The sequence below is a fragment of the Sarcophilus harrisii genome, chromosome 3 (genome assembly GCF_902635505.1).
Source record: "Sarcophilus harrisii chromosome 3, mSarHar1.11, whole genome shotgun sequence".
Lineage (NCBI taxonomy): Eukaryota > Metazoa > Chordata > Mammalia > Dasyuromorphia > Dasyuridae > Sarcophilus > Sarcophilus harrisii.
Window position 1 is genome coordinate 409,108,449 of NC_045428.1, and position 16,572 is coordinate 409,125,020.

A 16,572-nucleotide genomic window follows, 5' to 3' on the forward strand; every position below is an offset into this window, starting at 1 on the left:
CTATTCTGAGAGTAGTGTCAGAAAGAGAATGTGTCCATTTCAAGAGATGATAAAGCTTTATACAGAATATATCTATAAAGTAGAGAGACATACGCAGTAGTATGTAGGCTAGAATATAGAATGTGGAGGGCCATGATATAGAATTAATGACTTGATGTGACATGGAAGAAACCACCCCTAGAGCCACTAAGAGGAAGAAATTGAGATAATGGTGGTAAGTATTCCTGAAGTAGTACTAGGCTTTTAAAATGATGTCTGACTCTTTTGATAGGCTAAGAATTTGACATTATAAGATACTTAACCTTTTTTCCACTAAGGTAAGGCAAGTTTATTTAAATGTAAAAGTCAAGATCAGTTTAAGAAATTGTGTTGTCAATTCACCAATACTCAAAAGTGCCCAATAGCTCATTCTTTTGTGGTGTCTTAAACATCAGGAATTACAGGGCTTCTAATTATAACTTCTGTTGATTAGTCTGGATGGCAATGGACAGAATAAACAATTCTTTTTAATGATTCCCCACTTTAACTGGGTCAATGCCCTACTCCTTCCATTTAGGTTATAATGGGGAAAAGATTGTGTATCCTGCATATGCTTTCTTTCTATTGAAAAATTTAAAGCACTTTCTCATCCATTGTCATATAATCCATAAAATAGGCATGGGAAGTTGTTTAGAAGTGACTCATGTTTTTAAAAAATACAATAGAAAATCATAAAAATAGAAAAAGTATGAGTTATGATTATTTTTCCTATTTTGAAAGAAATTTAGTTTCTCAAAAAATGATACAACTTTCAGTCATAGTAATAGGGAAAATTAAATAAACGAGAAATCTTGTCTTCAAACTATATGATAAAGGAGAGTGCAAAGGCAACATTAAAACAAAGAGCAATAAAATAACTTCAATTAGGGAAATCAGTAATGTATTCATGAAGGAGATGGGGCCCAAGTCAGGCATTAAAAGAGAAGGATCTAAAGAAATGGAAATAAAAGACAGTATAGGAGAAAAATCCCTCCAGATATAGAAGACTGCATTAGAAATACTATGTTGACTGTCATGGTGAAAAGTAAAAATCAAATTTGGTTAATAGTGTAGACTATGTGAATAAGAATGTACAAGATAATGCTAAAAAATAAACTAGAACTAGATTGTAGATGAATTTAAATTATAGATAATCTGATGGAATTCAAATTTTACCTTTGCTATTTACTTTCTGTGTGACCTTGGACAATTCATTTAACTTTCCTAACTTTTATTGTCTGTAAAATGAGGAAGTTGAATTAGATGAGCTTCTAGGTCCCTTCTAAGTCTAAATCTATGATTCAATTATTTTATAGTGTATAACTTAATTTGATGTTGAATCAAAGTCATTGAAATCCTTCAGGTTTACTTGCAGAAAGAGTAAGTGGTTGCTTACAGATCACTCCAACTTCTTAATAAAAGGTTTGGGGAAAGAAATAATGTCAAAGTCAAGGGTTAATGGCATCTTCTAGCTGAAGTTTAATTAGTAAAGAAGATAAATGACATCTGAAATAATCATGAAAGTGAATTATAAAATAATTCATTTCTTTTTAAAAATAGATTAGAGGAAAACAAGGGATGTTGCTTTCCAAACATATCACTGATATAAAAACATTTCAGTTCTTGAGAAAATATAGCACAGGAAGTCTAAGTGATGTGCTTTAGGTTATATAGTTAGGGACTGCACCAGGAGAAAGAAGTCTGAATGTTTTGCTGTCTACCCAAGTATTTAATTCTATTACTTGAATAAGCAGTTTTAAGCACTTGCTATGTATGTATCAAGTCATTTCAGGTAGTTTTTGCTATTGGGTTTGTTTGCAAGAAACTCACAATATACCTCAGGGACTATCCTAGAGATGTTCTTAATCATTTATTTACCAAGTAACAGGAAAAACTTGGCATCTTCATTTATAGATTCAATCATGTAGGAATGATGCAGGAATCTTAATACAGTATTGATCTTTACCACTAGGGCAAAAGACTAGTGATGTGGTAAGCATAGCTTAAAGGTTTAGTCTCAGTTTATTCAATTCCATTCAGTGAACAATTGTTAAACATTTGTTATGTATAAAGTACTGTACCAACAATGGATGCAAAAGCAAAACTGATTCTTTCCTCAATTTATATGCATTCTGATGGGGACAAGTCTATATCTAACTTACATTACAAGTAAAGGTAATACAATAAGGGTAAAATAATAAATCCCCTGCAGTTGTAGCATTTATTTAAATTTGCAATATTCAAAGTTATAATTATGTAAAATATGGTAATTTATTCCAGCCCAAATGAAATATGTAGTGCAAATTTAAATAATGCTACCACTTCAAGGAGGGAATTCTTAGTCACACCAATCAGAACCTAAAATAAATTGAGGTCAGAGAAAACACTAGAAATTGAAAAGGTTTGGGGGGAGGGAGGGAAGGATTCAGGGAAGGTTTTAAAGACTAAGACCACTTCCTTCTAGAATGTCATGGCAGCTATAAACATCTTTAATAGCAGATCATAGAAATAATGACTCACTCAGCAAAGTCAGAAAGGAATTACAATTTACAAAATAAAAGATAAATCTTAGCCTATCTAGATCCTTTCTCTTGAATTGCATAAAATTACAGCTGTTAGAAATATTCTTTATGAAAATGACAGTCTATTGAGTAGAAGAAATATATTCATGTATATCACTCCTATTTGCAGGGAAAAAATAGAACAGTTTAAACAGTTGGAAAGATTTCTCAATTTCTTCCCACATTTTTTTCTGAATTCTTGTAAGATAAAGAAACGTAGACAGGAAATATGTTTGAGAATACTATCTTAACTACCATAATTTCTCTACATATTAAGTAGAAATGTAAGCAAAGGTGGTATATATTTTAAAATAGCAAATCAAACTATCAATAGGGGATTATATGTTCCTAAGAGTTCATCATACCCCTGAAAAAAATTTCGGTTTTTAGGAAATCAAACCACTGTGGTTTGAGGACATGGAAACACTGGGGAAGTGAAGTTTAGTTGTTTTCTACTATTTGTTTCGTTTAAAGCGTATTATACTTAAAAACAGGAAATTTATCATACTTGTGTGTATTTCTAACATGACACTCTATGTCCTTTTCTCTCTACTTTGTGCTTTTGCACTGGTTATCATCTAGACAATCAATGAATGGATTGACTTTTCATCTCTAGCTCTAAGTTTCCTTGGCTTCCTAGAAAATTCAGCTCATAAGTATCTTCTAAAAGAGGCTTATCCCATCCCCAAGTCCCAGCAGTTACTACGTTGATTCAAATAACCTTTGATCTAGTCTTTTCATATCTTATTTACATATTGTCTCTTCCATTAGAAAGTGGTCTTTGTAAAGGAAGAGATTGTTTTTGTTTTTCTCTATACTCTCAGAGGTTAACACAGTGCTTGCCAAATAGCGTTTAAATATTTGTTGATTCACTAACTGGCTTTCTCAAATATCCTCATGAGAAGAAAAGCAAAAGAAAATATAAACAGTACATAAAGGAAAATTAGATGTTAATATGAAGCAACAGTGGGAAAATATCAAGCCACTTTATAGGCAAAGAAAATGAATCACAAAAAAGTTAAGCAAGTTTTTCTAATCGTATAGAAAATAACAAAGGCAAACAACTGACTTCAAATAGTTAGATTCCATCATTAGCCTTTCTCAAAATGACAAAGAAGTCTTCAGAAAGTGCAATTTCAGACGATCACAAGCACTTAATTATAATTAATTGATATCAATGACTGTACTTAAAGTATTGCTTACATACATTGAGTTTAAAGGATAATGAAATTGAAGGAGAGTATTTGAAAAGATTTGAGATATAAAACAAACAAACCAAAACAAAAAAAAATCTTGAAAAGCTAAAAGTGAGGAGAAAGGAGAAATTGAAGTCATTTTTTAGACTAATATTTGTGCTATGGGAAATTAGCATTTTCCTTAATTGTTCCTAACATTTCTAAAAGCAGTAATCAAAAACCCAGCACAATTTTAGGCAATATATTATGTACACTGTGAAAAACAAGTGTTTTACTATATTTGTAAGTTCCAAAACATCATCTTTCTTTCACTTAATTAAGAAGCAGCTGTAGAGTCATAATTAATGTCCTGACTCTTTTAATGATCATAGAAAGTGAATTTTCCCCCTCTAAACATGCAAAGACATAAAAAAAATCAAGAAATTCTTAGGGAATTTCTTTTCTTCTCTGTATAAGTGGTCATAAGAAAAATTAGTATTAGAGAACCAATCTTTTAAACTATATATTAAATTAAAATGTCTTAAAAAAAAACCCTTTTAATTAAATTCAATGAGAATCACTTTCTATGGGGACTATCCAGTTTTGAAGATATCTAAAAATTAATCACCTTTACTAAATTCTCTTATGCAGAATTTTTGGAGGGATTAGGAGATATATGTATATATATATTAAAGATAACATCTTCACTATATAAGAGATGCTTTTCATTGACTTTTGTAACTATATAATTGTAAATAATATAGTATTTAAGAAGAATGAATCATAGAATTTTGAGAATTGGATAGAACCAAGGAGTTCATCTAACTCAGTCTTTAATATAATGCAACAATGAATTTTGTAGTTCTCCTATCTATAATCTGACACTTTACCATCTAACCTCTACTTGAATTAATCCAGTGACAGTGAACTCACAGACTTTATTAGGTAACTCATGGTTCTGTTGAACAGCTTTAATTATTAGAAAGCTTCTCTATGTGTGTGTGTGTGTGTGTGTGTGTGTGTACATACATATATATATATATATATATATATATATATATATATTCTGCTAAATCCATTTAAAAAATATGTTAATGCTGATTAATCTTGGTTCTGCCCTTAGAAACAATCCTACTATCGCTTCCACATGAAAACATTTAAAATATTAGAAAAAAGAGATCACAGTTATTCTTAGTCTTCTCTCTTCAAGTCTTAACATCATCATCATCATAGCTAGCATTTATATAGCACTTTAAGATTTGCAAAGTTTTACAAATAGTATCCCATTTTATCCTTAACAACAACTCAGGAAAGTAGTTGATATTATTATTGCACAGATAAAGAAATTGAGGCTGAGTGGTTTGGTTAAGTCACTTGCCCAGGGTTATAGACCAGGTAAATATGTGAAACTACATTTGAACTCAAGTATTCTTGATTCTAGGTGCAATGTGCTATTTACTAAACTCCTTTAGTTCTTCTACCAGCAATCACTATGTGACATGGATTGCAAACTCCCTTACAATCTAGGTTGTAATTGTTCCTCCTGAAATATGAGCTCCAAAATGGAAGATAGTATTCCTAATGTAGTGTGAGTATTACAGAATAAAGTGAAGTTACTATTCTCTATTACTGAAACACCATAATATATTAGGGCAACTAGTTGGCATAGTGGATAGACTGCCTTGCATGGAGTTAAGAAGACTCATCATCCTGAGTTTCAATTTGGTCTCAGACACATTCTATATGTGCCTCCCTCGGTAACTCACTTAACCTATTTGCCTCAATTTCCTCATCTGTAAAATGGTCTAGAGAAAGAAATAGCAAACCACTCTAGGATCTTTGTAAATAAAACCCCAAATGGAACCATCAAGAGTGAATTCTATTAATGCAAGCTTTAATTTAATTTAATTAGCTTTTTAGTACTATATGTTCGTATGAACCTGTGATCAAGTAAAACTTGTAGATCTTTTTTTTCAATGAACTTCATGATCTTCCATTCTGTACTGATGCAACAAAATATTTCAGTCAGAGTCAGATTTGATATTTGTTATTGATTTTTGTCTATTGTTTTAACCTATTAAGGTAGTTTTGAGAATTGTCATCCATAAAGATTTTATTCATTTACTAAATATTTGTCGAATTCCTACCATGCAAAGTCTTCTACCAGGTGTTTTGTCAGGAATTTCCCATCCAAGGTTTATATTACCTATAGCTGTGAAAAACTTGTCTTTTATGTCTTAATCCAAAAATACTGTACAAGATAGGGCTAATGATCAGAGAGAACCCTGGGGTACTTCACTAAGAGACATTCCTTTAAGTGGATGTCAACCTATCAGTCAACTTTTCATTGAATAAGGGTGTTCACTCTCTGCAAAGGTCAGCACCACTATCACCTGGCCCACATTTCATTATTTTATCCACAAGAATATCATTAGAGACTTTGTCAGATGATTCCATTGAAATCAGGATATGCATGTGTATGGCATTTCTGTGATCTCCTAGTTTAATAAGTATATTTAAAAAAGGAAATCGTCACTTTGTCATGATATGTTCTTAGTGACCCCTTGTTGATATCTATGGATTTTCACATTCTTTTCTAAATGCTTCCAAATCATCTTTAATAATCATTTCTAGAATTTTCTTGGAAAAGAAGTATTGTCTATGGTAACTTGGGAACAGATTGAAGAAATCAGCAAAACAGCTATGGCATGTAACCCTTTCCTCAAAGAGTACACCATGGGTTGCTCTCACCTAGGCAAGAATTATGCTTATTTCTCACTTTTTTATGACTATTCACACTTCATAGCTACTGTGTAATTAAAGGTCATAGGTTGCTGTGACTGCCTAGGCTTTCTTTCAGCTCAGGCATGAAAACTCTTTAGGGATTTGGGGGAGAATAATTGTTAATCTCCTGACTGTAACATAAAGGATCCAAAGGAAAGAGTAGAGCCCCGTAATTGTTTTTTTTTGGGGGGGAGGTTCTTATATTCAGGGCTATATTTGTTCCTCCCTCTCAGAGTTTAAATTGTAGGTTCATAAGATCTTTCATAAGAGAAAGATGGCATGTCAAAAGGTCAATTAATCTGTTCACACATCAGTTGATTGAAGAGAAACATGTTGACTATTTGGACTGGTACAGAATAAAAGTATTCAATTTAGGATTTAAAATTATGTCTCCTAGTTTAAAAATCTATCTAATAATAAATGTACAGAATTAATGTTATCAAGCCCTTATAAAATTCTTTGGGAAATTAAATTAACACAACAATTTGCTTACCTAATGATTAATTTAAGTGTCTTCTAGTGCTTAGGAAAACTGGCTTATAATACAATGTTTATAGTGTCGGTAACTAAATTCCTCTGAATGGAGCCAAAACCAGACCTGTATTTTTGTTCTGTAATGAAAAATATTAGCATAATTTTGTTTTTTAAATTTTATATTGAAAAACCAATATACAGTATTAAATTTTGCTTTGGTGCTTCTTCTAGGTACACTTTCACAGGAATTTATACCTTTGAATCACTTATAAAAATTTTGGCAAGAGGTTTCTGTTTAGAAGGCTTTACTTTCCTCCGTGATCCATGGAATTGGCTGGATTTCAGTGTCATTTTGATGGCGTAAGTGTTTGAATTGCTCAAATAAAACAAAGGTATGAAATTAACTTCTGTATAAAACATACTCATCATACCTTTATCATCATAGTGATTTCTATTTAGTTGATGTGTCTATGTATCTATTGCATGCATTGTTGGAACATATTCTATATTGCAAAACAAAATCTGATATAGAAGTTGAAATTAGGTAACAATTCTAAAATTGTAGGGAAGGTATGATACACTACTTCTCACTCAAACATGTTAAAGTTATTTGTTGACTTCAGTCTCCTAGTGCCACCAGATAAAGTAAGAGAAATGAGTTTTATACACTAGCTCAGTTCACTTTGTTGCCATTTAAGCTGAATTAGTAACCTTTTAAAGTGCAGATTGAAAAGAAAGGTAATTTCGACTAGCAATTTCATTGATTCCTTTTTATCAAAGTGGTCTGTGAGCCAAATGCAGCATTAATTACTTAATGAAAACTATGCAAAAATCTTCAATAACTCTGATTTAATTCTACAGGTATGTAACAGAATTTGTAAACCTAGGCAATGTTTCAGCTCTTCGCACTTTCAGAGTATTGAGAGCTCTGAAAACTATTTCTGTAATCCCAGGTAAGAAGTTAACTGGTGTAAGGGATTAGGTCCCCTATATATCCAATTATTTCTTGCGTGTTATTGTGTTTGTGTGAACTCCCTTATACAGATATGTGACAGAGTTTGTGGATCTGGGCAATGTCTCAGCGTTGAGAACATTCAGGGTTCTCCGAGCTTTGAAAACTATTTCGGTTATTCCAGGTGAAAGCCAGGTTAAAGACCGAGGCTGATTTTAAATATATCCAAGTTGAAAGCACAACTTTATAAAGCAATAAGCCTTTTAAAACAATTTACATGAACAAAATGCAGTGAATGCAAGGAAGAGTTTTAATTATAATGAATCTTTACATTTTTTTTATATTTGTATTTATAAAGTCAGCCCCTGAGTTTAACAAAATATTGCATGAGACAGCTATTTTTAAGAAATTAGTCTCAGTTTTCATTTATGGCATGAAGCTTTTTCCTAAAATATTTAGAAAAAAGCTTCAATGCTGTACAACTTCATTATTATAAATGTTTAGAAATGAAAATAGAAATCTATTTTTAAAAAGTTATCTTAAAAGTAGAAAGGATAATTTTTAAAAAATTGCTTCAACATAACATGGGATATTTAAAATGTTAATTTATTTTTATTTCCTCTAAACCAATGCAGGTAAATAATAGTATATGACAATGTTTAAAGGAAATTAAACATAATTTTTTAAAATAGAGCTGAAATAAAAAGAAAGAACAGGGAGATTTTCTTTACATTGTCCTATGGGCATAGTAACCCATAATAAAAAAAATTTCCTGATTTTTAAATAAAAAGTTATAGTGGGGAGCCAGAAAACTCACTGCTTATAGAAAGAAATTTGTTCTTCACTCATTTCCCAAACCCCTGGTTGTTTGCTAGGTTTTATTATCTCAAAAGCCAAACAATCATTTGGGGAATGAAAAGAAAGGGATGTTCATGCAAGATTAATAAAAAGTTGTGATTTGTGGCAGTATTAATACGTTTTTCTATCTAACTCCTTGCAGGTTTAAAAACTATTGTGGGGGCCCTAATCCAATCAGTGAAGAAGCTTTCTGATGTCATGATCCTGACTGTGTTTTGTTTGAGTGTATTTGCTCTCATTGGGCTGCAGCTGTTCATGGGCAACCTGAGGAATAAATGTTTGCAATGGCCCCCAGGCAATTCTACTTTTGAAACAAACATTACTTCCTACTATAATAATACAATAGATATAAATGGGACATCTGTTAATACAACAATGAGCACATTTAACTGGAAGGAATACATTGAAGATAAAAGTAAGAAGTGCTACTATATATTAACCTGTTTATTGCAAAAATTTTTACAAATGTCAATAGATGAAGAAATGAGGGTTAATTTAAAAGAAATTTTGATTCCAATAACTGTTGTGAAATTCAGTGACTATTCTAAAGGAAAAATAAGGGGTATTTTAGAACTATGAAATAAGTGTAAATGCATGTCATCATTATTGGATTGTATAAAATTGACTTATTAATCACATTAATCTATAAAATATTTTATTCTTTTCATTAACAGGTCATTTTTATTTTTTGGATGGACAAAATGATGCTTTACTTTGTGGAAATAGTTCAGATGCAGGGTAAGGAACATTAAGAAACATTTTATTGCAGAAAGTAAAAAAGAAGTTTAACTACATATAGAAAGAATAGGATTGCCAATGAGATTTAAAATATTTTCTTTACTTTTTTGTCAGACTCTAAAATTAATTACAGAAAGTCATTCCTTTGGGTTAATCCAGTGTTTCTAGAAGATTATAATAAATTGCATTTTACAGTGGAATGAATTTGTTCTCTCGTGAAAACCTTATAACGTATTAACAAATCTTTGGATTTATAACTCAAAAAGCAGATAATAATGCCTTGAATGAGTACAGGATATAGTATAGTAAGATTAAAAAAAAGACATATATATTTACATGTGATCGAGGTGAGATAAATAAGAGAAGCTCGCTGTTATCAAAGCCTTTCATCACTTAGCCAGATCTTATCTTTCAAATCTTACTCTTTACTCCCCCAACACCTATTCTTTGATCCAATGACTTTGGCTTCTTGGCTGTTTCAAGAACAAGACACTCCATCTCCAAGCCTTCTCTCTGGCTATCCCCCATACCTGGAACCCTCTCCTCTCTACTCCAATTGGAATCTTCCTGAATTATTTTAAGTCTCAACTAAAATTCCACCTTCTATAAGAAGCCTTCCAAAATCCCTCTTAATTCCCATGCTTTGTATCTTTTAATTATTTCTCAGGAGAACAAACAACAACATTTATCCTGTATATAGGAATTTTTGTATATATTTATTTGTATATTTCTATACATTTATTGTATATATTTATATGTATATCTATCCCCCCCCCCATTAAAATATAAAGTTCTTTAAGGCATGGATTGATTTGCATGTTTTAAGAGCACTGTGCTTTATCACATCTTTAGGTACCTAATGTTACTACTAATCCTTAGTCCTCCAAGAGGATCTTGCCTTTTGGAAGGTGATGCCATAACACACAAGTGGATTGGACATAAGTGAGGGAGGGCTGGGCAAGGTTACCTGCCTCACTTTTCCCTCCAGAGCCCTCTGAGTTCAGTGGCCAGATATAGATCAGGACCATCAGAGACCTTTTTAAGCCTTGGTCTTTTTAAGTTAAAGTCTTTAACAAGTCTCAGTTTGACTGAGGCAATGCCCAATCAGTGATTAAGGGCAGGTAAGAAATGAGACACGAATGTTCCCTCTTTTGCCTAGGTTATAAACAAACACACACACACACACATGCGCGCGCGCGCACGCCGTGCATGCGCATATGCATAAACAGATTTATATACACACATGTATGCATACATATATGTATATACATACACATATACACATACATATATATACATATAGATATGTGTGTACACACACACACACACACACACGTGTATTCTGGAAAGAGAAGACTTTAATGTCCAAATGGGGCTTGGTCGGACATATTGTTGGCCAATCAAAGACAGCAAGAGTGATTATTTATCATGGACTCTGATTTATTTAAAAGTAGCATCAGGGTATATTTGTATGAGAGATGAGGTCAATAGGTCAACAGTAGTCAGCAGACTGTAAAAGGAAAAAAATGTAGATTAGTTTCTCCATGCTTCCATCTTTGTTCGGAAGCTAAGTGTTATAATAACTATTTTGCTTAGGAAAATTCACATGAAAGAAATTTCTCTGTAACAACGATTGAAAATGCTTTATGAGAGTAAAGGGGAACAAATCCATTACAAAAGGATACTCAGATTATTGAATGCTTACATAATCCCAAATCAACTGAGGCTATGATACTAACTATATCTTTATTTCTTTTTACCATTTGCAGTCACTGTCCAGAAGGATATATATGTGTGAAAGCTGGTATTAATCCCAATTATGGCTACACTAGCTTTGACACCTTCAGTTGGGCCTTCTTATCTTTGTTTCGACTAATGACACAAGATTACTGGGAAAATCTTTACCAGCTGGTGAGGGTTGAATAATAAATTATTTAAAATTTATCATCAGATAAAAGATGGTATGTAACTGAAATTTTAATGTAACATTATTTGTAAATTTTGGGATAAGGTGAGTAAATTTTGGGATAAAGTTTCATTTCTTTATCAATTAACAATTTATTGATTAACAAATACAGACTCAGCAACTACTATTCATGAGATTTTGCTAGACAACATAGGAAATACGAAGGGCCTTTAAGACCTTTATTATCTTATTATTCAATGAGATTAAAATTGTTAAATGAGCAAAGTTCTTTGTAAACTTTAAAATGCTATTAAATACTAAATATTATGAAGATGCTGACACATACAAAATGACATAATTTCTTCACCTCAAGCAGCTGCTTTACATTAGAGTTAGGTGAAAAAATCATAATTACATGATAAGATAACTAAAAAATATAAATTGGCATAGCACAATGGATAGAGTTGGCCTGTGTCAGTAAGGTCTGGAATAGTCTTGCTTCTGACATATACTGGCCATGTTATTGCTGGCAAGTCACTTAACCCCTCACTTACTTGCCTCATACAATTCCTAAAACAATCAATTCAGACTGAATGTGGATCACACCATAGTATTTTCACTTTTTGTCACTGTTGTTTGCTTGCTTTTTTCCTTTCTTTCTCATTTCCCCCTCTTTTTGACCTGATTTTTCTTTTGCAGTATGGGAAATATGTTTAGAAGAACTATACATATTTAACCTATATTGATTTATTTTCTGTCTAGGGTATGGAGTTGGAGGGAGAGAGAAAAATTTGAAACACAAGGTTTTGCCAGGATGAATGTTGAAAACTATCTTTGCATATATTTTGAAAAATAAAAAATTATTAAAAATAAAAAAAAATCAGTTGCAGAGTTGTCAATATTTATCACTGGAGAGTGTTTCCATGCTAATAAATCCCTGTGGTGCAGCTTCCCTATTTCACATTAATGGTATAGTAAGTAAGTGCAGTATTCAGAAAAGGGAGAGGAAGTACTATCGTTTCCAAAAGAAACTCATTACAGGAAGGTGAGATAATACTATCCCAATGGCAGTAAATATCTTTAGACATAAAATTCCTGCATATTTAGAATTTTTTAAGAGTGAACTTTGATAGAGAATTTTTAGAATAAAGTATCTTTCATGCTACAAACAAGTTTTAGTCAAAATGTTGTAATGTTATATATAGAATCACAGAATCTCAGAGTTAGTTGAAAAGTCCCTCTGGGACAAACTATTTCTACTTACAGAAACATAAATTTCCTTTATGATGCATTGACAAGACACTGTAGGAAGACCTCCAAGAAGGAGAAACCTCCTATTGTCTCAAGTAGTTCATTTGACTTTGGGGCAACTCTGGCTATTACCAAGTTTTTTCCAACATCAAACCTAAATTTGTCTCTTTCAAAGTTCTACCTGCTGTTCCTATTTTTGCCCTTCACCTTCCTGGCTGTCCTCCTTTGGAATCTCTCCAAGGAGCAGTTTATCAATACTCTTCCTAAAATGTCATGGCAAGAACTGAACATAATATTTCAGATATAGTTTGGCCAGATCAGAGCACCATGGGACTATTAATACTGTTTTTTTTTTTTGTTTTCTAAATATTAATTGCTATTCAACTATACTTTCCCTAACTCAAACTGGTAAGTTGATCTTTTGAACCCACTTTCCCCCAATTTTATTTTTTAATTAACCTGTAATTGTTTTCCCTCTTTCCTTCTCCCAGATTATAAATAAAACAAAATGCATACAACAAACATACAAATCATGCAAAACTAATTTCTATGTTATCTATGTCCAAAAATATATGTCTCATTCTGCCTTTTTAAGTTCATCACTTCTTTATACGGAAGTGGAACTTCAGTTAAAGAAAAAATTACAAATTATCACCATCACATTTCTTAATAGACTGAACCCAATAGCTTCATCTGTTCTAGAAAAAAGTCTTACGAATAAATTAGCTGCTGACCTAACTTGTGAAAGCAGTCTTCTACCTTGTTTCATGACATGTTATCTACACTTTTTTTTCTTCCTCTAGACACTACGTGCTGCAGGAAAAACATACATGATATTTTTTGTTTTGGTGATTTTCTTGGGATCATTCTATTTGGTGAACTTGATCCTTGCTGTAGTTGCCATGGCCTATGAGGAACAGAATCAGGCCACTTTGGAAGAAGCAGAGCAGAAGGAGGCCGAGTTTCAGCAAATGCTGGAACAACTTAAGAAGCAACAAGAAGAAGCTCAGGTATAGTTATACTTTTGAAATGCATTATTCTAGTTCTTATATTCCTAAGTATATATTTATGCTATATTAGAGAGGTAAAATTAGAACATGATATTCACTAATGTCCAATTCATTAGATAGCAACAGAATCTTCTTTAAAACTTAAAATAGCTTTTGAATTAAATTGGATTAATTTCAATGAAAATAATTACATATGTACAGAAACTTATAGAAAGTACTAATAATAGGTAAATTCAAATAAGGTTTACTATATGTTGCTAAATGTTCTTTTATGAAATCAGTATCATAAAGATAATCATGCTATTATTTCCCGCACCACACTGATTCTAGGCAGGGATCCATAGACAACCCCTTTCTCATCAAGAAGTATCCTAGTAGATAAATTTATTCTGGTTCTTAACAAGTCCATGCAAGTTAACCCTAGGACACACCTGAGTCTATAGATAGATTTCAAAAGGACAGGGATGGGATGGATTATAAAGTTGAATGAAAATTATACTTTTCTTTTTATTAACTTTTAACTGAAAGTTATCATTTCCTTTAACAACTTATAAACATTCATGTCAGAAGGGGTCTTCATCACAGTTCAAAGAGATCTATGAAATAAAAAATGTTAAAACACTTACCTAGGGCCTAGATTAAGTGAAGTAGATGGTAAAACATACAGTTTGTGAAAAGATTTTGAACTACATCTCATACAGCTGTATAACCAATTTCCAGCCTTAGGGTAATTCAATAAAATGAAAATAAAGTAGGCTGGATTAAGAGGTAAATAGTGAGGAGAGTATGATGCTAGGAAAAAAGTTAAGATACATGCTGAAAATATAATACAGATCAATGAACTATTTTTAGTCAATAAGCATTTATTAACCACCTACTACGCATGTTGTGATGGTGATACAAAGAAAGACAAAAGACCGTTCTGATGTAAAGAGGCTCACAATCTAATTGTTCTTTTATTTCCTGCTTAACAGTATTTAAACAAATTATTTATACTGCTCACCTCCTAGTGAATGAATATTCTAACTCAAATTTTTTTCTAAAAAGATGTTTTAAGGAAATTCAATTATTATGTTTCCAAAATACTGCTCAGGACTATATACAATTCTCTATTTCGTTAATAATGCTGATCTTGTATAGAAGAAATTGAATCAGGTCTTTGAATGAACCACTTCATCTTCCTTTTCTTTAAATCTTCATCAATAAATATGGAAAATTCTGCTCTCCTTTTCTGTTGCTTCTTTGAGATTTTTAGATAAAAATATACTGTGTAATAAGAAATATTACTTGGAAATAGCATAGTGGAGTGGAAAATGCTAATTTTCTTGCATTTGGATCTAGAAGACCAAGATTCAAATATTGGATCTCCTTTTTAATAATCTGTGTCTTTGGCACTCCTTTTTATAATCTGTGTCTTTGGCAAATCATTTAACCTCTAGGAGTGATAGGGGTGGGGATTATTGAAGATATTTTAATTATTTTTAATTTTACTTTAGCTCATTAAATGAGAATAAATAATAAACACTCAAACAAATTGATTCTGACACAGGATAGAGGTTGCTTTATTCAAACTCTTTATGGTTGCTTTATGGTATTTATATATTCACCTAATACTGTGTAAGAAAATATCAACATTTTGGGGCATCTAGTTGGTATAGTGGATAGAACACCAATCCTGAAGTCAGGAAGAACCCAAGTTCAAATCTGACCTCTAACACTTCCTGGCTGTGTGACCCTGGGCAAATCACTTAACACCAATTGCCTCAGCCAAAAAAAAAAAAAAAATCAACATTTTGCACATGATCTATAGTCTTAAATTATTGAGTATTTGACACTTACAAAATATGCAATAAAATATGATGAGATTTACTATGCTGACAAACTTTATGAGTTAACATTTTGCTTCTGAAATGCAGTCATTTTGAGGGTAAATTGTGGCACCATTAAAATGTATACAATCTTTAGAAATAGGAACTTGCTACATCTAGCTTAAGGTAAAATGGAATTTAGCTAAGTAGAATGTTAACAGTAAAATGGTAATCTGGCTTACAATATTAAAGTTTTTATCTTCATATTTACCAAAAGAATGCCATTGGATATTAATGCTTAATTAATAAAAAGTGGATAGACTTTCATTTTTGACATGAAAAAAGACTTTATATCAGCCCAGTGGATTCATATATGAAATGCAACTTAAATAGATAAGGAAATACAAAACCACAAAAGGATAATAGATAGTTATGTACTGGACAATTATATTTAGCTATTCAATACATAATCTTTGATTGCCTAGCATCATGTAACTCATTATTCCACATGTTCAGAAGCTTATATTGATCTTAGAGGAAAAACATCTCTTAAGAGGACAGTTTTTAAAAATGGAAAAAAGATATTTTGTAAGATATAAATGTAATCCTTCATGTAAAAAAAGATCAGATGTCGTATCTTAAAAATATATGTGGGGAATTTTAATAGCTGGATTTTACTGTAATTGAAGAAGAGTTATATAATGATGTTAGAATTCTAACAGAGGAAATTGTGAAAATAAAATAATGTTTTTATCATATAAATAGCTGTTATATGTTGTAAGATTTAAAATTGACCAAGTCAGTTATAAAAGCAATAACATTCTAAGCAAGATAACACATTGACAGTGTTGCAATGTTAGCTATGAACAGATAAATAAAGAGCTAAAAATTTTTGATTCAGTGTAAATGACAAATCACTAGAACAATGGAATTTATGAGCAAGACAGAGAAATGGGGGGGGGGATATTATACTGGAAGGCAGCTCAGTATTAGTGCTGTTAGGGAGGCAATACATTTGAGTCACTAATGCAGAAATA

The 16,572-nt window shown here is 31.7% G+C and overlaps 1 protein-coding gene across 1 annotated transcript in view; it reads left to right on the top strand.

The window, feature by feature from the left end:
• SCN3A (sodium voltage-gated channel alpha subunit 3) overlaps nucleotides 1-16,572 on the top strand; it is a 134,209-nt gene that overhangs the window by 49,383 nt on the left and 68,254 nt on the right. Inside the window, exons 5-10 of the mRNA XM_031960554.1 lie at nucleotides 7,244-7,372; nucleotides 7,874-7,965; nucleotides 8,965-9,237; nucleotides 9,497-9,560; nucleotides 11,330-11,471; nucleotides 13,521-13,727. Coding sequence (XP_031816414.1) covers nucleotides 7,244-7,372; nucleotides 7,874-7,965; nucleotides 8,965-9,237; nucleotides 9,497-9,560; nucleotides 11,330-11,471; nucleotides 13,521-13,727 — 907 coding nt within the window. The remainder of the gene's footprint in view (nucleotides 1-7,243; nucleotides 7,373-7,873; nucleotides 7,966-8,964; nucleotides 9,238-9,496; nucleotides 9,561-11,329; nucleotides 11,472-13,520; nucleotides 13,728-16,572) is intronic.